Source organism: Arachis stenosperma, chromosome 7 (genome assembly GCF_014773155.1).
Source record: "Arachis stenosperma cultivar V10309 chromosome 7, arast.V10309.gnm1.PFL2, whole genome shotgun sequence".
In the NCBI taxonomy this organism is placed as follows: Eukaryota; Viridiplantae; Streptophyta; class Magnoliopsida; order Fabales; family Fabaceae; genus Arachis; species Arachis stenosperma.
The window spans coordinates 90,664,605-90,685,956 of NC_080383.1; the positions used below are offsets into that span (position 1 = coordinate 90,664,605).

At 32.0% G+C, this 21,352-nt stretch overlaps 1 protein-coding gene, 1 non-coding gene and 1 pseudogene across 2 annotated transcripts; 1 reads left to right on the forward strand and 2 right to left on the reverse strand.

Annotated features, from left to right (window-relative positions):
* The first annotated feature begins 534 nt into the window (after window positions 1-534).
* Window positions 535-3,961, forward strand: LOC130941810 (uncharacterized). Its single transcript, XM_057870409.1, has 6 exons — window positions 535-762; window positions 1,021-2,119; window positions 2,256-2,844; window positions 2,933-3,152; window positions 3,364-3,420; window positions 3,521-3,961. The coding sequence occupies exons 2-6, from the start codon at window positions 1,135-1,137 to the stop codon at window positions 3,764-3,766; spliced, it is 2,097 nt and encodes a 698-aa protein (XP_057726392.1). The 5' UTR covers window positions 535-762; window positions 1,021-1,134; the 3' UTR covers window positions 3,767-3,961.
* Window positions 3,962-5,838: 1,877 nt separating this feature from the next.
* LOC130941070 (F-box/kelch-repeat protein At1g80440-like) lies at window positions 5,839-7,310 on the reverse strand (annotated as a pseudogene).
* Window positions 7,311-14,613: 7,303 nt separating this feature from the next.
* Window positions 14,614-14,695, reverse strand: TRNAS-AGA (transfer RNA serine (anticodon AGA)). The gene has a single exon. It is a non-coding gene; the product is annotated as a tRNA-Ser (tRNA).
* Between the last annotated feature and the right edge of the window lie 6,657 nt (window positions 14,696-21,352).

Below are 21,352 nucleotides of genomic sequence, written 5' to 3' on the forward strand. Positions count from 1 at the left end.
TATTAAAAATATCTTTTTATAAAAAATTGTGTTAAAAATATATTTTATTTATTTAATTAGTCACACTTTAAAAAAATAATACTTTATAACATATTAAAATCAAATTTTACAATTTTTTATCTAATAATAAAAAAATATTTTTATATAAAAATAATTATAAAATTTTTATGATAATATCTATTTATTTATTAAGCTAAAGAATGGAATGAAAATAATGAAGGCTTACGAGAAGCGATTAATTATGCATGAGTTATTTAATTACTGATAGAATATTCTTAAATATTTAAAAACATGTCAAGTTGTTAGACATGAAAAAAAAATGGTGTTATAAATGGAACTGGGAACCACTATTAATAAATCCTAATAGAAAATAGATACTGGTTTAAACAGATGACAAAAGTCAGAGCTATGGGACTCGGGGTCAAATCCAAAATCAAGGTTTCCGATTGATCGAACGGTTTAGAAAATCACACGTGTATGAGGCACGTGCACTGAGACTGAGACTCTTGTTTCTCTTGCAATTCTGAGAGTCTTCTCTCGTCAATCATCATGCTTTCGTCCAGTTGAAAGTGCTGCTCATCTCTCTCTCTCTCTCTCTCTCTCTCTCTCTCTCTCAAGTTGAGAGTAATTGCAATCCAGAAGCGCACATTCATTCACACTCTGTTGGTAATAATAAGTGTAAGCGATGAAGTAGCTTCATCTTCTTCTTGTTCTTCAAGAATCACTGTTCAAGCTGAACCACAGATCTTGAAAGCAATCCATGTAATCTCTCTTCTCTTCTCTGCCATAGCGCTTTGTGTTCCTTTTCTTGCTTAAGTAGCTTTTTTTCAGCTTTCTACATTTCTTCAAACGGTAATCACTTCCTATTTCAGTTAGGAACAGCTAACACTATTTTCGGTTCTTTCTCTTTCTCCTTCGTTTATTTAGTAATCTCTTCCATATGGATTTAGGAATCTTGAAATGCGCATTAAACTGCTCTCAACTATATTATTTGTTGTGTGTCTCATGTGTTGAATTCAGAGAGCCTCTCGGGCTTCAAGAATCCAAAGAGGATTTTAGCTGAATTCCGAATTTACAAGTTGGAGGGTGAGGCTTGTCTAGTGATAGGAACAGGATTATAGTTTAGGGTAGTAAATGGAGGAAATGAACAATAGAGGGGAATTTGTAGCAAAGTCTTCATTAAGGTCAGCGGCAAGTTTTAAATCAACATTATCTGGAAGATCATCCCCGCGAAATTCCCCAACCTTTCGGCGGCTGAATTCCAGCCGGACACCAAGAAGGGATGGGAGGACTAGTGTAGGTGGTGCATTGTGGTTGCGGAGCAATCGTGTGCTCTTGTGGTTGCTTCTCATTACCCTCTGGGCTTACCTTGGATTTTTTGTTCAGTCCAGATGGGCTCATAGCGATAAGAAGGAGGAATTTTCAGGCTTTGGAGGCAGGTCACATGATATTGATTCAGATGCTGAGCAGAGTCAGCGTAGAGATTTGATTGCTACAGATAATTCCATATCTGCCATGAATGAGACATTTAGAAATGAAGAATGGAATGATAAATCAGTAAATGTAGCTTTGGCCAAGAAAGAAGAGGGTAGTGCTCCCTCTGGTCGTAGGACAAGCTCGAAGAAGAAGAGCAAACGATCAGCACGATCTTCAAGAGGTAAAGCTCGAGGTAGGAGAAAAACAAAATCAGAAGTTGAGAATAACGATGTAGAAGAGCAGGAAGCAGAAATTCCCAACACAAACAGTACATATGGATTGCTTGTTGGTCCATTTGGCTCAATAGAGGATAGGATCCTAGAATGGAGTCCTGAGAAGAGATCTGGGACATGTAACAGGAAGGGGGACTTTGCACGTCTTGTTTGGTCCAGAAGATTCATCTTGATATTCCATGAGCTTTCCATGACTGGAGCACCACTTTCAATGATGGAGTTGGCAACAGAACTTCTGAGCTGTGGAGCCACTGTTTCAGCAGTTGTGCTTAGCAAGAAGGGTGGTTTGATGCCAGAACTTACCAGAAGACGAATCAAGGTGCTTGAGGACAAAGCGGATTTCAGCTTCAAAACTGCAATGAAGGCTGATCTTGTCATTGCTGGATCAGCTGTGTGCGCATCATGGATTGGTACGAATGGATTATTGTGTCTGCATTATAATTTCTCATGTTTCTGTTCATAATTCCTCACTTAGATTATAATTCTCCTCTTCTCCTCTTCTTTACAAACTTAATTGAAAACGTTTATCTTCATAATTGCTTCCAGAACAATATATTGAGCATTTTCCTGCCGGTGCAAGCCAAGTTGCCTGGTGGATTATGGAAAATCGACGAGAGTACTTTGATCGCTCAAAAGATGTCTTGAACAGAGTAAAGATGTTGGTTTTCCTTTCTGAATCACAATCTAAACAATGGCAAAAGTGGTGTGAAGAAGAAAGCATAAAGCTTAGATACCACCCTGAACTAGTTCCATTATCTGTTAATGATGAACTGGCATTTGTAGCTGGCCTTCCTTCTACACTGAACACTCCTTCATTCAGTACTGAGAAGATGACTGAAAAAAGGCAGCTTTTGCGAGATTTAGTCCGAAAAGAAATGGGCTTGACTGAAAATGATATGCTTGTGATATCTCTAAGTAGCATCAACCCTGGGAAGGGCCAGCTATTACTTCTTGAATCAGCAATCTCTGTAATAGAGGAACCGAGACAATTGCCAGATGATAAGAAGATGAGAAAACTGAATATAAGAGAAGGCCTATCAACCCTGGCTCGAAGACGTCGTATCAGAAAAATGTTACCGCCGTTGAAGGATGGCGATGCGGTTCTGAAAGGTGCCTCCAAAAATTCTTTAAGCAGGTTGCTGAATCTCAAAATAAAGTTCTACCACTTATGGCTGTGTATTTGTATTCATTTGTACTAATTATGTAAATCTTGACTTCCTCAGAAAACAGGTTTTGTCCAGCAACCAAGGAACAATGGAACAATCTCTCAAAGTTCTTATTGGTTCTGTTGGATCCAAGAGTAACAAGGCTGATTATGTTAAAGGTCTTTTAAATTTCTTACAACAGCATCCGAACTCCTCCAAATCAGTTTTATGGACTCCAGCCACAACCCGGGTTGCTTCGCTTTACTCTGCTGCTGATGTTTATGTCATAAACGCTCAGGTAGTTATGTTTAAATTATTTAACTTATAAAAATAGGTAATGCTAAGTGTATTTTTGTGCCTCTAGGTGTATTTTTGTGCAATTGTATAAATACACTTGATTATTGGGCTAAATACAAGAAATATCTCCCCAAGAATTCACCTTCTTGATGGAATTACAGAAATATCCTTTGATGTGTGAAGCTGTGGCTAATTGCTAAACTTGTGTATAGGGCCTGGGAGAAACATTTGGACGCGTGACTATAGAAGCGATGGCTTTTGGGCTTCCGGTATGATTGCCACTTGCTTTTACCTGCTTTATCAAGATTAAAATGCTTAGGTGCTCTAAAATCAGTGTGATAAACTGTTTTATTGACTTTTGTTGAGTAGGTTCTGGGAACAGATGCTGGGGGAACAAAGGAGATCGTCGAGAACAATGTTACAGGCCTTCTTCATCCCATTGGACACCAAGGGAATCAAGTCCTTGCACAGAATCTCCAGTTTTTACTCAAAAACCAGTTGGCAAGGAAGCAAATGGGGATAGAAGGAAGAAAGAAGGTGCAGAGCATGTATATGAAGCAGCACATGTATAAGAAATTTGTAGAGGTTATTGTGCGGTGCATGAGAAGCAAGTAAACAAAATAATAACTTCGTGGCTCTTGCATTACTTTTAAATTCTTTCATTGGATTCGCATTACATAATCCTCAGTCTTCTCTGTATGAAGTGCCATTCTCGTGCTCAATCTATGAGAAAACATTACCAGCTCCCAAATTTTCTTTTATTGGTAAATAAATGCTCTATGCAATTCTGGAAATCAAAATTCACTGGTGTTTGACGTCTGAGTTTGATGTCTTCAAAAATTTTAATGCAAATTAATACAGATTTTTTCATTGTCGTTTATCATTGGCAGCACCCTTTTGTCATTGGTTTGCCATTGGTCAAGCTGCACCCAGATTAATGTACTTAAAAATGTGTGATAAATACAAAAGAATATAATATTCCAATCCTTAGCCCTTTAGGTTACTACAAACATATTAGCAACTTTTAACATGAAGCGATTTATACCGTTAACTCTGTTTATACAAAAAATTAGTCACCGTGTGTGTTATTATTTCACATATTTTCAATGTGACACAGCGCATGATTATTATTAAACACGTAAATGACATTCAATTCGTAAATTGCAAGTTCGGGGGTTGGCTGAAGCAGTGGCTTTAGCAAACCCAACAAATGCTGTTAGCCATATACAACATCATCCCTGGACTTACTTTGCTCTTAGCCATTTCGTTTAGGTATCTCCATACTCACTACTCACTAGTTCCGTTCCGTTTATCATATCTATGATTCTCTATCGTTATGTACGTGTGTATGTATCTTCACTTTTCAGATTGGAAAGTGGCAACCTGGGAACATTCACATTTGGTCAACCCATATTAACCTAACAAAAACTCACCACGTGGACTCACACCGTACTCAAATTTTGGGCTGTATACTTGTTCTTGGCTATGCTCTCATATTCAATCTGGTTGATCATGGAGGTAATTTTTAATTATAAAATATTTCAACATCAAGAATTTAACGGCAAAAGATACAAATTAATGTAGTATCCATAACAGATTAAGGGCTTGTTTCGGTGAGCTTTTAAGAAAAAATCTTTTTTCGAATTATCTTTTTTTAAAAGATCTTATAGAAAAGTAAAAGTAATTTTATATTTGGATATCTCATGTAAAAAGGTCTTTTTATTTATCAATTATGTTTGGGTATAACAATATAAAAGTATTTTTTTGTTTATTTATTATATGAAAAACATCTTTTTTTTAAGAAAAAAAGATCTTTTAAAAAAAGATGTAAATTACAGCTTCTCAAAATAGATCTTTTTTTTTATTTTACTAGTGCTTTTATTTTTACTACTAGAAATTTGACAAACACGTTAAAAAATAAAAAAAAATCTTTTTTCATTGAAAAAATATCTTTTTTTAACAAAATAATGGCGCCCAAACATGCAACAAAACTACTTAAAATGAGTAATTCGTTGAATCTTTTGTCGAACTAATCTAATCTGTTATAATTTTTGGGTTAGTGCCTAAATTTTTAATTGTACTAGGGAGTGGTGCCGTCTGGAGTAGCATGGGTTACGATAACGTGGTGCGTACGTTTGAAAGGACCACTCTATGCTTCCATTTTCAATCCCCTCCTACTTGTTCTCATGGCCGTAGCTGGCTCTCTCAATTTGGGAAGGTAATGTCAACATTATACTATTTAGTTGGTATGTTCCTTTAATTATATTGGTATTAGACTTGTGTAATAGGATCAGTTAACAAAAGGGTCTCTCCAAGTTGAACCATTGGAGATCATTGCTACAAATGATTACGACATTACAGATAATTCGGACAAAAAAGAGAACAAATTCCAATTTAGTAAGGAAACACGAACTCAAAACCAACTTGATGTACGCTTTTTTTCTTAATGCCTATCCATGTGCCACTGTTGAGTGAAGAAGAAAAGACGTGCAATACAAGTCATAAACGTTCGACTTTAACTTAGAATGTTTGTCACCATGTATTACGGTATTAGCAATAGCCGTAGTTTTCTTTTCTGTTGGTACATAACACTATTTCCAACTACATATTAAGAAGGGTAAAGTTTGTATTGCAAAACGAGCACTCTATATAGATATAAATACAGCTCTTTGTAAGCCAAACAAAAATTAACCGGAAAATGTCCATTGCCTTAAGCTAAGCAACCATAGGAAACAAAAATGTTGCTTCATATTTACATAGACAAAGTACATTATAATACAGTACCCTAAATTTCCAAAAGGCAACCAAATTGGACATGGCCAGTGTAGTTTTCTGGGCTCGATAATTTGGCCCAATTACTACTCTTCAAGTCCAACAAAAAACCCATATGTGGTTGTCCGAAACCACTGGATCCAATTAACAACAATGCTCCTTCCCGCGCTCCATATACGAAACATTACGTATTTCCTCCGGCACCTTTACCACCGTCTGCCACGTGTCACGCTTTAAGACCACCACCTCACCATCTCGGCAAATGAACAACTCATCATCACCGCCATCGACGCAAGTCCTAGGACAGGTGCCAGCATCCAAGAACTCTTCTTCCACTGGGCTCCACTGACACGTGGCAGCATCAAACTCCTCTGAGCTCTTCTCAAAGCGGCCCTGCATTTCAGTGCAGTAGCCGCCAATTATGCAGAGGCGTCCTCCCCGAACGATGGCTTTGCACTCGTCACGCTCTCTAGACATATCAGGCAGCGCGGCCCATGCATCGCGTGCCACGTCATACGCCAACACGGATTTCAGTGCATTCTTCTCGTCGTCGTGGCCGCCAGCAACGTAGACCGTACGATCGTTATCCGATGCACACGCAAAGAACGTTCGGGGCCCACCGGGCATGTCGGCCCCACGTCGCCACGTGGCAGATAGAAAGTTATAGATAAAAACTGAATTGGAAGCTTTCCAGGACTCTGGGTCCCACCCGCCAATAACAACAAGGTCGTACCCTACACCGGCTATACGACAGAACATGGGTAACCCGTTTGGCAATTCCGGTGCGGGTGGTAACTCGCTCCAATTACCAGTTTTGGGTTCCAACACGCTGAGTTGGTAAACCGGGTTCGTTGCTGCCTTGACCAGCAAGCCGGTTCGACGTTTGTCGTCGGAGTCAACTCTGGATTGAACGGCGACGAGTATTTTCTGAGTTTGATTAGCGGCGGTCCTTCTACGGCGAAACTCCGGCGACTGGATCTCGGTATTCCAGGCTTTGGAGACAGAGGAAACTGCTGGAAAGTTTTGATAAGAGATCCGAATCAAGCAATCTCGGGCTACGTCCTCAGGTAGAGCTGAAATAAGCTCCATGGTAGCAGAATAAAAAACAAGTGTATGTGTGTGTGGGGATCGGAATATAGAGAGAGAAGAAAAGAGAGTGGATTGAGGAGTAGAATTTAGAAATGAATATGTATATATATATTTTGAGGATAATGGGTAATGGTGTGTGGTGATGTGGTCATGATTGTGATTTTTATAAAGAGAGAGGGACGCACATGCTGCTTGCTTGGCGATAAGTTTCAATGAATAGCAACAAAAATAGAAAAAGGTGGGTCTTCTAGAAGCTTTTTGGCTACCGGCAAAGCAGAGTACTACTAGCTAGTAGTTATGCCATATGTCGGTTTCTGCAACTAATTCACTGCCGTTGGTTTCTCTTCTCATTTTAAGCTCCATGGTTAGAATTCTAATGAATTAATAAAGGCATAAATAAATAATTGATACTCGCTTGCTGATTGTTGAAGCGGTGAGGTGAGGTGATAGGATGTTGCCTTCTCTGTGGGCCTGCAGATTCCTTTGTTTGAGAGTATCCATTTTAGGATATAAAATATTTAATATTAAATTAATTTTTTCCACCGTCTTCTTCCATACGGTAGCTACTAGCTTTCCCTTGTCTACAGTATAACATAGATGGGTTCTAGAAACACCAAACAATTTTGGTGTCAACGCTTCCTGGGCAAGCAAGGTATCATGAGATAATATCCCTCCTCCGTCATTTTAATTCGGGTAAAGTATTATTTTAGTAAATTAAATTATAATTTAATTTTTAATATTTTTAATATATATTTTTTAAATAAATTTTATATTATCTTATAGTTATTTTTAACACAACTAATTAATAAAATAATTGACATAAATGTTAATAATATTATCATAAAATTATATTTTATTCTATAAATTAAAAACATAATAAAAAAAATTTTGTAATATTTTTTATGAATTTTTTTGTAAAAAAATTCAAATTCTATAAATTAATTATACATGTTTCAAAATAAAAAAATTATATAATGATTATTGATAAATTAATTTCATTTATGTACCAAAACTATATATTATTAATTATTCATATTAAATTTAATTATAAAATAATAATAAATATATTTAAAATTTTTTAAGATTAAATAAGAAATTTAAAATTTTTTAAAATTAAAAATAAAAAAATTTAAAATTTTAGACATTAAATTAAAATTTAATATATAAATTTTCCTATGGTAACTAATTAACTAAGGAATGCTGTGGGGTAAAAAATACACAGAGGGTCTTAGGGCTGCACACGGATCGGATCGGATCGGATATGGCCTAAAATTCTATCCGATCCGCACTGCATTTATCGGATCGGATCGGATACGATATCCGCAATTTTTTAGGTCGGATCCGATCCGATCCGATCCGATCCGATCCGCATAATTGCGGATCGGATCGGATCGGATATCGGGTATATCCGCATAATTAAAAAAATTTATTTTAAGATTTTGTTTGGCCTTTTTACAAAGAAATATCCAGAAAATTTATTTTTTATCTGTTTAAGCCTATTTACTTCTAGAATATTATCAATAATAGTTCTTTTGAATAACAAAAACAAAATAATAACACAAGATTTAAGTTTAATTATTCTAAGTTGAAGTACAACATAAAAAATTAAAAACAAAATATCATAAAATTCATAAAATAACATACTAAAATTCATATCACATTAGGGTTTACTATCTTAAGCTATGCTATTTATATGTGATGTGCGGATATGCGGATTTGCGGATCGGATCCGCGGATATCACTGCCAAATCCGCAATCCGATCCGACCATAGTGCGGATCGGATCCAATCCGATCCGATGACTCTGCGGATCGGATAATATCCGCAAAATTCGGATCGGATGCGGATAATTACCGCGGATATGCGGATATTATCCGATCCATGTGCAGCCCTAGAGGGTCTAGAATCTAGTGACATGCGAAGAGGCGTATGATAAGCTTAAAGCGATCGAAGTGGGGTCTAGTTCCACCGGCACTCGTTAACTGAAATACACTGTGAAAAAGAATTGAAGAGACCCAAAGTTCCCCCCTACTCAAAATACGAGCAATTTAACTTTACATCTTCTTTTTTGAAATAGATGTTTTCAATTTTTTTTTAACAACTGAAAAAATAAAGTATAATTTTTTATTATTAATTTTATAAATAAAACTAAAAATAAATATAAAAAAATGATAAAAAAATTAAAAATTATATTTTATACTTTCAATTTCTTTTAACAATGGAGAGAATCTACTCTCCTTATTTTCATATCAAAATATACTCTTTTTAAACATATAATCTAGAGTTACTTAAAAGATACTATTTATTTAGAGATGACTCAGCTAGGTGTGGTGGCAAAGTCGTCAGAATAATAATTGAAGGGAGCAACTTGCATAGCCGCAAGTAAACGAGAGTAAACCGCAACTTGAAAACTCACAATTCACAAACAACTAGCTCGCCAAGAAGCCAGATAAGATTATGGCACTACTATGAGTATGAATTGGGCAAGTAGGCCTCCTTCATCATAACACATCAAGATACATAACAACAATAACAAAACTCCATATTTAATAATTAAAACATGAAATTGAAAAAATAATTCCGGTTGAAATTTTCTGTTCTCAGATCTTCGGTATATTTAGATCTTAATCATTCAAAGATATATATTAAATTATAAAAATTAATTATTAAATTAATATTTAAAGAGATATTTAATTTGGTCACCAAATTTGCATACGGATATGACTCATGTTAATCCCTCGAAAAAAATTTTATACATAGATATTAATAGAATGTTGACATGTTTATTAAAATTTTTCTTTTCAAAATAAGTGATTGGATATATTTTTAGGCTATTTAAACACCAAAACTAAAACGACGTTATTTTATAAGTTTCAGCGTAATATCTGATAATCTATGTCCACATTTCATTAATATTTAAATATTGAAAATTATCTTATATATTAATGTGAGTTACGTTTACAAAATTTAAAAATTAAATAAAGACAACTAAAACTTAAAAAATTAAATTAAAATTTACGTGTAAATTTAGAAATTAAATTAAATATTAATTTTATTTAAAATATATATTAAAATATAAAACATAGATTAAAAATATATAAATATCTAGTAATTAATTTATTATGTATTTAAATTCTTTTATATTAAGAAGGTTGTTTTCTAATAAACTGACAAACAAGTGGCTGCTACCAAAGCATGGCCTTTTGTTTTCTATCTGACTCATTCAATCTTGTAAGAGATGGATGGGACTCCAAAGTCCAAACCAAAAGATCAGATGCAATTTTTCAAATGGGATCCATCCAGATCAACTGATGAAGAGTTCCAATTACTCTTTTCCATGGGGGAGGCACCTCAAATAGAAAGAGTTCAAGGAAAAGTTCAACTTGATCTGACTGGGGCATCATCGTTAATAGCGTGTGGCCCCTACTTTAATTAATAAGTTGTGTATTTTCTTCTAATGCCAAACACAGTGAATAGTGTTGACCCCTCTTCCTTTATTATTACATTAATATAGATGTCATAAATCATGCTACTATGCTAGTGTAGTGCCTTTTTTGTCCTCGTTTAATTATCATGCTTAATCAAGACTTTTCCTTCATTAGCCGTGTAATTCTGGATAATAATATTAACATACTGTTAAAAAGCAAATCGATGCGTATAGATAAACTTGAAATCATATGCCTAAACAAGACAAAAAACAATCCTTTTTCTCTTTGAGTAAAGTATATTATTTAAGCTAGCGAACCATTCAAATAATTATTTAATTAACCTAAGTTAATTGAAAATGGTAAAAACTCATTTAATTTTTTATGTAAAATAGATATTTAAAAATTATTAAATAATTTGATAAATTTGATTAAATTATTATTTAATAACTTTTAATTATTAATTTTATATAAAAATAATTACATACAAAATTTCATCTTTAATTTGTAAATAATCATCATCGCTCGTTCATTAATAAGAATTAAAAAAAGTATAGGTATCTAACAATATTGGTAACAATATAAAAATAATAGATATATCGGATATTTATTTCACTAGATATATGAATAGTTATTTTAATATTATGATTTAGGTGGATAATTTAGAGGTATATAGTGTGTTTTTATTTTATTAGTGGGTGTTCATATTGTTCAAAAAATTATTGGTTACTTAGCACCTCCCTAAGAATTATGAGTATTCATGGATTCGATTTGCATATTCACAGTGTTTATCCGAATCTAATCCGAAATTGTGAATATAGAGCCGATCTACACACTAATAGAATCGAATTGCAGATTTTATATATGTATCAACATATCTACTGATCTATAAAAATAAATAAGTAAATATTTTTTTATATTTTATTTTAACTAATAATTATTATATATTATATTATATTATTTTATTATTTAAAAATATTATATTTAATATTACTTTAAAAATAAATATATTTAAAATAGTTAAAAAAATTATTGATATTTTTTAATAAAAAATTTTTAAAAAAATTTTATATTTTATACATATACTCTTTATGTGATCCGATCTGTGCAAATCGAATTTAAATTTAAAAACTATAGATATTATATTCAATTTAATCCAATAATTTTAATTTGGATCGAATCAAAATTTTGCTTCTATCTAATTGACTAATCCCATCCAATTCAATCTCAATTCACCCTTAATAAAAATGAATTCAATAACTAGGATGAGGATGTGACGGTTGATGGATGCAGGGATGGGATGGAAAATTGGAAATATTGAAATTTGCATGCACAGACAAGGATAGCGAAGTCCACCACATATACACATCAAAATATCGATGTGATTTCAACTTTATCTTTAATTATTTTAACGTGTTTTATTTTGTATTGTTTTCTGAATTTTAGTATGTTTTTTAAAATAAAATTTTAATTTTATATAAATTTAATAATTAAAAATTATTAAATAATTTAATAAATTTAATTAAATTATTATAATCTAATAAAAAAAATGTTAAAAAATCAGTAATTTTTGTGATTTATAATTATTATATAATTATTAATAATAATTTTAATGATATAAAATTAATGTAAAATTTTATCTAATAACTCACTTTTTTTATTAATTATATATTAACTAAAATTTAATAAAATTACTGATTTTAAATTTTTTCATCTAATAATTTTCAAATATCATCCTATATTTCGATGCTTTCATTTATTGGTGCAGTTGCTTTCGGGCCATGGAAAAACCAAAAAATGTTCTGCATTATTGTATGTGTCCGTTTATATGAGTCATTACCATGATAATTCTTCTAGAAACATTTTGCCATAATAATTGCCTGGAATAGTCAATATATACTAATTTATAATAATAATAATGAGTTCTGCTAAGAGACGTAAGGAATAATTTTATACCAAAATATGTTTAATCGTGACAATCAATATATATTTTGTATGCACAGAAACTTTTTTTTTTTGTAATGAATTATATTTTATAAATAACATACTTTAATTTACACTGTTCATATGTTTCACAATTAAAAAAACAAGTGTTAATATCATTATATATACTACAGGCCAAAGGGCACGGCACCACCATAAGATTTAAACAATCAATATGTTACAACGAACGTACGATACAGGGAAATAAATAAACATTCAATCAATTTCAAGTATATACAAGTAAATAATATAAACTAAGATAACACTAAATATACACTAACTAATTAAATAATAATTTAATAAGGGATATCACTATCAACAGGATAATAAGGTACAACAATTATCCAATCTAGAAACAATTTTTTTCCCTCGCTTCGTCAAAAGAGCTTCTTCCAAATTAATGGATAAACTTGAAATGTTCACAGTTGCGAACTCCCCCACAAAGTCTTCACTTAATTATTTAATTTTCATTATAAAAGTCTATATAAACTCATCAATAATGATCAGTGACCAACATGTAGACCTAATTAATTTAACTATTTTCACTTTTTAGTAACGAAAGTGTACCTTTTAATTTATTTTTTAAATGTTAAACCCTTAAAATTTGCGGAAAATGTTCTCATTTTTTTAAAATGAGAAGTTATATAGTTTATTTTATATTTGCATCAATAAATATATATATATATATATATTAATTATTTCTCTAATTTTTTACACTAAAAATATCAATCTTCTAATACTTTTCTTAACCTTAATATTAATACAAGGTCCTAGGAACTCTACATATTTATATTCTTAACTAGGGATGTACATGGCCCAGCCCGACTCAAAGATTCGGTCTGACTCCGAACATTTTAGGGACTAATTTAGTGTGATTTTATCGGGTCCAGAGTCGGATAAGGGTCTCAAAAATAGACTCGGTCATTATTTCGGGTCGGGTCCGGACCATATCTCGGGTCACCCGAACTCGACTCGATGGCCTGGTCATCATACACAATTAATATTTTATGTTGGATGATGGCTATTTTTATGTGGAATTTAAATATTGTAAACCTTAATATCTTGTATTATTAGTCACTTATAAGATTATAAGTTAATATTTTATGTTTAAAATGTATAAGACTTTACACTAATACATAATATTGTATTATTTGTATTGATTTAAATATTTGGTGTTAGACAATATTAGTATTGATTATGGTTATGCTTTAATTTTAGAGAATGGTTAGTACTTGTTATAATTTTTTAAGTAAATTTTACTATGTGAATTGTGAAATAAAAGTTGGAGATTAGGTGATTTTTACATGTTAAAGACCCGGTTTTCACTCGATTTTCACCCGGCCCGAATGTGCGTAGGTTTCATCGGGTCTAAGATCCAAATATTAGGCCCGATCTATATTTCGGACCGGATCTAAGTTAAGCCAAATCCGGTGTGGCCCAGCCCATATACACCCCTATTCTTAACCTTATATTAGAGTTCCTAGGTCCCTACCATAACTACTATAATGGGATTATTATTTTCATGAAAGCAAAAGCAAAATTAATATTAAAAAAGAAAGAGAGGAAATTAAGAGCGTATGTTTAGGAATTAAAAGAGCAAAGCTATGCTGCGCTTTAGGTCGGTAATGAAAGCCAAGAAGAAGAAGTGTGAATTACGTAAACGACTTGGTCGTCCCAGTGACAGATATGAATTGAGTCTCTCGTGACTTTGAGTCACGTTGCAATTCCTATATACGGTTTTTAGACCTTGTACTATTCCTAGTTAGGCATACATCCAATCCAATACTTCATATTAATTATAGGGACTTGGGAAGAATGTTTCTTATTTGAAGCTGGGTTCTGCTAATTAATCTTAATATATTAGTTGGCTGGGTTCTGCTAATTAATCTTAATACATTAGTTGGTTGCTTAATTAGCAGAGCTTAACATATTTACTACATTCATCCTAAAATATAACTTTATAATTTTAACAAATTAAGGGTAATGATCAATAACGCCACGCTATGTCATTCAATTTGTCTATCTAAATTCTAAAGTTTTTTTTTCTTTTTTCCCTTTAGTTTGGTGGTTTACAAATTACAACTCAATAATTATGCTGAACTTGTCATGTTGTCGTGAACAAAAGAATATGAAGAGAAATAAAAATTTTATTAGCTTCTTGTATATAAGGTTATTGTTTGTACATTATAGGAGGCGTGAACGGCAGGATTCGAACCTGCGCGGGCAAAGCCCACATGATTTCTAGTCATGCCCGATAACCACTCCGGCACGTCCACTTTTCATTTTTGTTTTTCAATAATAAAATTTATTTAGCGTGTACAATAAAAAAAATGAAAACTGAAAAGCATGCAGTCATGCCAGATAATTATTCCAACACGTCCACTTCTCATGTTTGTTTTATATGTGATTTCATTTTTTTGTATTTTGTAATAATTAATAAAATAAAAAAAATAAAAATTGAAGAGGATGAACAACAGGGTTCAAACCTGGACAAAGCCACATGATTTCTAGTCATGTCCGACGAAATTTGTGCCTTCCTTTAAATATGAAAACAAACATATCCTAACTACTCACCTCACATCTCAACATGTTTTCTTTGCTGTAGCTGCATGTGAAGTTTTTCTTTTTGGTATTCTGCATGATGAATTTACTGGGGACAATATCAAATTGTTTTTTGTCAAGATATCAAATTGTTGATTCTATATTGCTATCCAAATATTTCTTATACAATGGGTCTCATGCAATATTCAAAAGCCCAATTTTTTTTAGCAGTCCAGTTTAGTTTTTTTGTTTACAATCCAGTTAAGTTTATTAACGATTGATGTAAATATTGGACTATAATATAGAACTCAGCCCACAATCACTAGCATAACAAAAATAAAAAACTATAATGAAAGTTGCACAATTTGTTCTATAAATATTTGGTCATTACTCTATGCACACCAAAAATTAATAAATAAATCATTATAAGCCGTGAGGTATAAACACCTTCTCAGGCAGCGGCAAGAGAACATGTCTAAATTAGCAAGAATTTTAAATAAATTTTTAATAAATTGGATCTAAAATATACTTAAAAATATCAATGTATTTATAATAAAATAGATAATCAGATTTTAGAACAATTTTAATGATAGATAAATATTCTCTTTTTTATGAATTTGTTGAGATATCACTTTTTAATTAATAAGAGATATTTTAAAAATTAATTATTTATTTAAATAAATAGGGTTGACTTGTTTTCGTCGTGTCCGATCTATATAAAATCTGATCAAAGTAGGTAATATTACCTTTTTGGATGGACTTTAATTTCTTTTGGACCTGACTTTATTTTAAATTAGAATATAAATAATTTTTTAATTTACTTAAATAAATATTAAGAATTTAAATTTCATCAAATATATATAGCAAATTATTTACCAACAGTAAACCCGTTAAATAAAAAATTAGGAACACATATTGCATATCTTGTATTCAAGGAAGAAATGGTGGGCCCACAATCATCGACCTACCCCAGGCCCAATTCGGGGCCCATTCCTCACAAAATCGAACAAACTTTGTGACATACTCACTCACTGGAACAGTTGACTTCAACCATAAGATGATAATAATGCATTACTTGTCAACATGTGATGTCAAGGACTCATGAATGCTTTGTCGTTCGAGCATCTCCAATTTCATTGTTGGGATTCATTTTTCTTACTATTAACTAATTTTGACAGAACTAGCTACTTAATTGGTACTTGGCTCATTTACTTTTTCTACCATTTTTTCTTTGAACTTGTCATACTTATTCTATTTATAATCAAAACATATGAATAATCAGGCAGTCTATAGTTGCAGAAGTCATATTTGCATCGACTTTTTATATTATCGTCAATCATAGATATTGATTTCTTTGTTAATTATAATGACGAATTTCTTTTGTTTCTTGGCATTGATAATGATTTAGCATAATTATTAAAGCCTAATAGTAGTAACTGGACCTTAATAGGCAATTGAAGTCCTTGTGTGGACCTAGCTAAGACGACCTTATATGATCATTTGTCGTTGGTATTTTTTAATTTATTTTTAATAAAGAGAAAATTTCACTCCTCTGCAAGATGCTAAAATGACGTTCTTTTCTCCTTTATTTTATAAATGTACATTTTCCTCCATTTTAACTTTTAAAAAACCTCATCTTTAATCCATTTAAAACTTTTTATGTTGATTAATATTAACTTTATCTATTTTTCAAGAAAAATTAGTTTAAAAATACTTATTTACAAAAATTTTATTTTTTATCATTAAATTTTGCTTACCAAAATACTCTTTAATAAATTATTCTTTTATTGATTAAATTGTATTTTTACCAGAATATTTTTAAAAAAAATTAATAATTAAATTATTTTTTTCTAAGATAGCTAGCCTTTAATAATTTTTTAATTATTAAATTTTGATTTTACTAAAATTTTTGTTAATAATTATTTTTGTATTTACTATTAATTTTTTTATATCAATATATATTATTTTAACATTAAATAAAAAAATCTTACCACCGTTAATATGTATAACAATTAATATATATTGATATTGAGAAATAATCTTACTAAAATTTTTTATTTAATGTTAAAATAATATATATAAATATCAAAAAATTAATAGTAAAATATAAAAAAATTGTTAACAAAAATTTTGGTAAAATTATAATTTAATAATTAAAAAATTATTGAAGGGTATTTTAGAAAAAATAATATAATTATTAAATTTTTTTAAAAATTCAATTTAATCAATAAAATAATACTTTATTAAAGAATATTTTAATAAGCAAAATTTAATGATAAAAAATAAATTTTTTGTTAATGGGTATTTTTTAGAAATTAATTTTTTTCTTTAAAAATAGATAAAATTAACATTAGTTAACTTAAAAAGTTTAAAATAGATTAAAGAGGAAGTTTTTTAAAAGTTAGAAGGGAGAAGAATGTACATTTATAAAATAGAGAGGAGGAAAGTATCATTTTAACATCTCGAAAGGAAGGGGATTGAAATTTTCTCTTTAATAAATTAAATTTAAAATTTTTCTTAATAATAATAAACGGGCAAAGCATGGGTATGATCTTCTGTGTGTGAAACGAGTTACATTGGCAAGATTGCGGAAGAAATAAACTTAGTTTAGTGCTGGACAAAAATTATAAAGAAGTGGAAGAAATTAAATTCAACCAATATAATGATTATATAAAGAATTATTGTCCGAAATGGTGTGCTAGCTTGAAATGTAAAAGAAGTTACTAAATCCTAATTGATAAGAATTTCCTGAATCATTCTTTCTTACCATTACTTCGGTCTTCTAGATAAAAGGTAATGTTTCAAAAATTTCGAAACACATACACATGCACGTCACCGTGTCACTTTCGTAATAAAAAAGTGCATAAATTGTACTAGACAACCTAACATTGAGACAAAATTTTATAAACGTTTTTTAGGTGAATTGTTGGACTACAAATGGAAATTTTTTATTTTAATAAATAAAATAAATATCATAATTATTAAAATAAATAATTTAAAAATTTATTACCAAAATCCGTCCCCTCTCTTATCTCGTTTATATTGTGAACGAGATCTTATACGTATCTCGTTTACAGTGTAAACGAGATAAGACACGTGGACGTAAAACATATATATCTCATTAACACTATAAATGAGATACATACGGTATAAACGAGATAAAATTGAACGACGACTGTATATACAACTCGTTGACCGCGTTTGACCGGACACAAGTTTAAACTTTTCAACCACTTTCTCCTTATCCCTTTCTTACTATATAATCGATAAATACGACAATGGCGCGCGCAACTAGTGACAATAGAGACATCAACAGGCTGAACGAGACTTAGCATTACGCCGGGACAGCCGACTTTGCAATCTGTTTTGTTGAATTTTATGTAATCCCATATAGTTATATGTATGTATGTAGCCATTGTTAGGGTAGTCGTCAAGAACTAGAATATTGTTTGTATAGCTAGAAATAGGTCACTGGTAGAAATTTGGAACTCTCTTTTATTTCACTCGTGTTAGGTTGTTATTACATAATTATTAGTTTAGAACTCTATTTTATTTCTTTTAATTTCGTCAAATTTATAATTATATTTTTTATATTTTTTAATTTAATTATTATACTCTTTTTAATTTTATAATTAAATTTTTTGTGTCAAATATATTAAAACTAACAGAATAATATTTTTTAAAAAATATGATTATGTTCTTAATTATAAATTTAATAATTTATAAAAAAAGTATTTATTTAACTTTAATGTTTTTATACTGAAAAGATCTAATTACAAAACTTAAAACAGTGCAGGAATTTAATAAAAAAATTATAGAAACCTATTTAAAAATTTAGTGATATTATAAAGACCGTTAAACTTAAAAGAACCAATAAAAATTTTAAAATTACTTATTGATAACTGTGAACATATATTTTTTCTTCAGAGGCCTCGCGTTCTATCAATGTTGCGAAAAGCGGACTGGTCAATAAACCGGTAAGATAACGGGTTCACTAGTTCAATGGTTCGACTGGAGTTCAACCGGAGTTCGACTGGTTTAATTAAATATTAAATAAAATTATCAAAAATTTAATATATAATTTTAAATATTTAAATTTCAATAAAATTTAACCTAATAAAAAATAAAATTTAAAATTTCAATTTATAACCTAATAATCAAAACTAACAAACAAATCGGAAATAACCACTATCCATTGAATTTGCAAACATAATCATAATTTAAATTTGGAACAAACATAATCATAATATGTAACAAACAAATAAACTATGAAATCAAATTGCAGTAACAAATTAAAAATAGAACAAAAACATAATTTAAAACTTACAAAAACAGAATCACAAAAACATGATTAATTCATTTCAACAAAATATAAAAAAGGCTAAAAAACAGAAGACAGCAATTAACAAAAATTAAATGCAGAAGACAACAATGAAAATATAACAATTAACCCAGACAAACAAGCAACAATCAACATAATCAAATCCAAAAAAATAACAATTAATTCCCAAAAATGAAAACTAAAGCAGGGTAGGGATCTGCTTACAAACTCGGACATTCATAAACTCAAGCTAAGCAGAAATTAGCAAACTCAGAATTAGAAATCAGAAACTAAATAAAAGTACAAATACAAGTAAAACTAAATTGAAGACTGGCAGCAGCGAAGGAGGAATCCAAGTGACGGTGATGGAAGAGGGGAACTGAGCTCGGGATCAGAAGGGATTGAAGACAGGCTTGACGCGTGAGAAAGAACCTGGAGAAAGTGACCTCATCAAGAAACTTAGCAGAAAAAGAGAGAACCTCGAGAAATAAGGGAAGAAGCTCGACTGCTCGAGCGTTCCACCAAGGTGAAAGAAAGGTCCCGGTGAAAGGAGGTGACGGCTGTGCAATGAAATAGAAGTGACGATGGAGAGAAGTTCGCGGTGAGAGTGAGACGAAACACGATGGCGAGGAGAAGAGCTCTGCTGGCGTTAATGCTGCCGCTGGTTGTTGCTGCTGAAGTGCTGAAGATTGAATTTGGGATTTGGCTTCATTGATTATGATTTAGGGTTAAATGGGTTTAGGGTTATTTATTATTGGGTTTCCTTTTTAAGGGTTGAGATTGAGAGAGAAGGAATCTGTTTCCTTTTTAAAAAAAAAAAACTAAATGGGTAAAACGGCATCGTTTGGGAGAGTAGTCAGATAAAAAAAATCGCAAAAAATCTGACCGGTCAAAACGGTTTAACGGTTAACCACCGGTTCAACCGATTTTTTTATCAGTTTTTTGCCAGTCGGTTTTCGAGCTTAACCGGACCGGTCTAGTGACTGTTTTCGGTTAATCTAGTTGAACCGGCTGGTCCGATTCGATTTTCAGAACAATGCGTTCTACTACCACAACGAGTGAGTCATACCCTTCCTCCACCCGACGTCATCGTCCCGTTTCTGAGGGAGGTTAGATTCGACGACATGGTGCCTCTCAGAGATTTCACATTCGACAATGCCCTTATTATGGCATTCATAGAGCGATGGCATCCAGAGACCCACGTGTTTCATCTTTCGTGGGGTGAGGTCACTATCATTCTGCAGGACGTGGCATACCACCTAGGTCTACGCGCTCACGAGAATCCTATTGGGGGTACCATACAGATGTGTGCCATCGATGGAAACAAATGGCTTGAAATGCTTGAAAACCTCAACACAGGATGGAAAAGCTAAAAATATTTTATCAAACATGCTACAATCACGTACTAGAAGGTGCCCATCGTAGTACGGTACTGCCCGTAACTCACGAATAGTTTCCGAAAAACAACTCTGTAGCGCTTGAAGTAGTTTCGACACCTTGTTATATGACTCCTCCCAATCCCCGTAGATATGAGTAGTTGCCTTCTGCTTCATCATCCACACTTTTCTGTAGGAGGGTTTGAAGTGATAACTCTGTCGGACCGCACCTTGCAGGACATGAATACTGATGGAGGGGTTGGACTGTATCAACGGCAAGATGACCTTATAGATGAGACTGCTATCCAGCTGTCGATGGTCTTGGGACATGGTTGGTGCTAAACAAGTGTGCGCTCCACCAACCCTCCGGACCTCCCTGACGAAATAAAACAGCCATGTTTAAGCGTCATGGTTCAAAAGTACTTAATATATGGCAACTGTAAATGAGTAAGTACGCTTCAATCAAACTTGAACTCACCAGTATCTGAGGTTCTGTCGAAGGGCAATACGGAGATTTCATGGACAACCATTTGTAGCTTGACGACATTGCACATAGAACTTTAATCGGCTCGATTCGATCACTCGGTACTCTGTACTCCGTCGAATACTGTAGTTCTTCACACCCTGCACCACTACATCTCAGCATTTGAATATGTGGCCGACCCGAAACTCTACCCCATCGTCTAGGTTGTAAT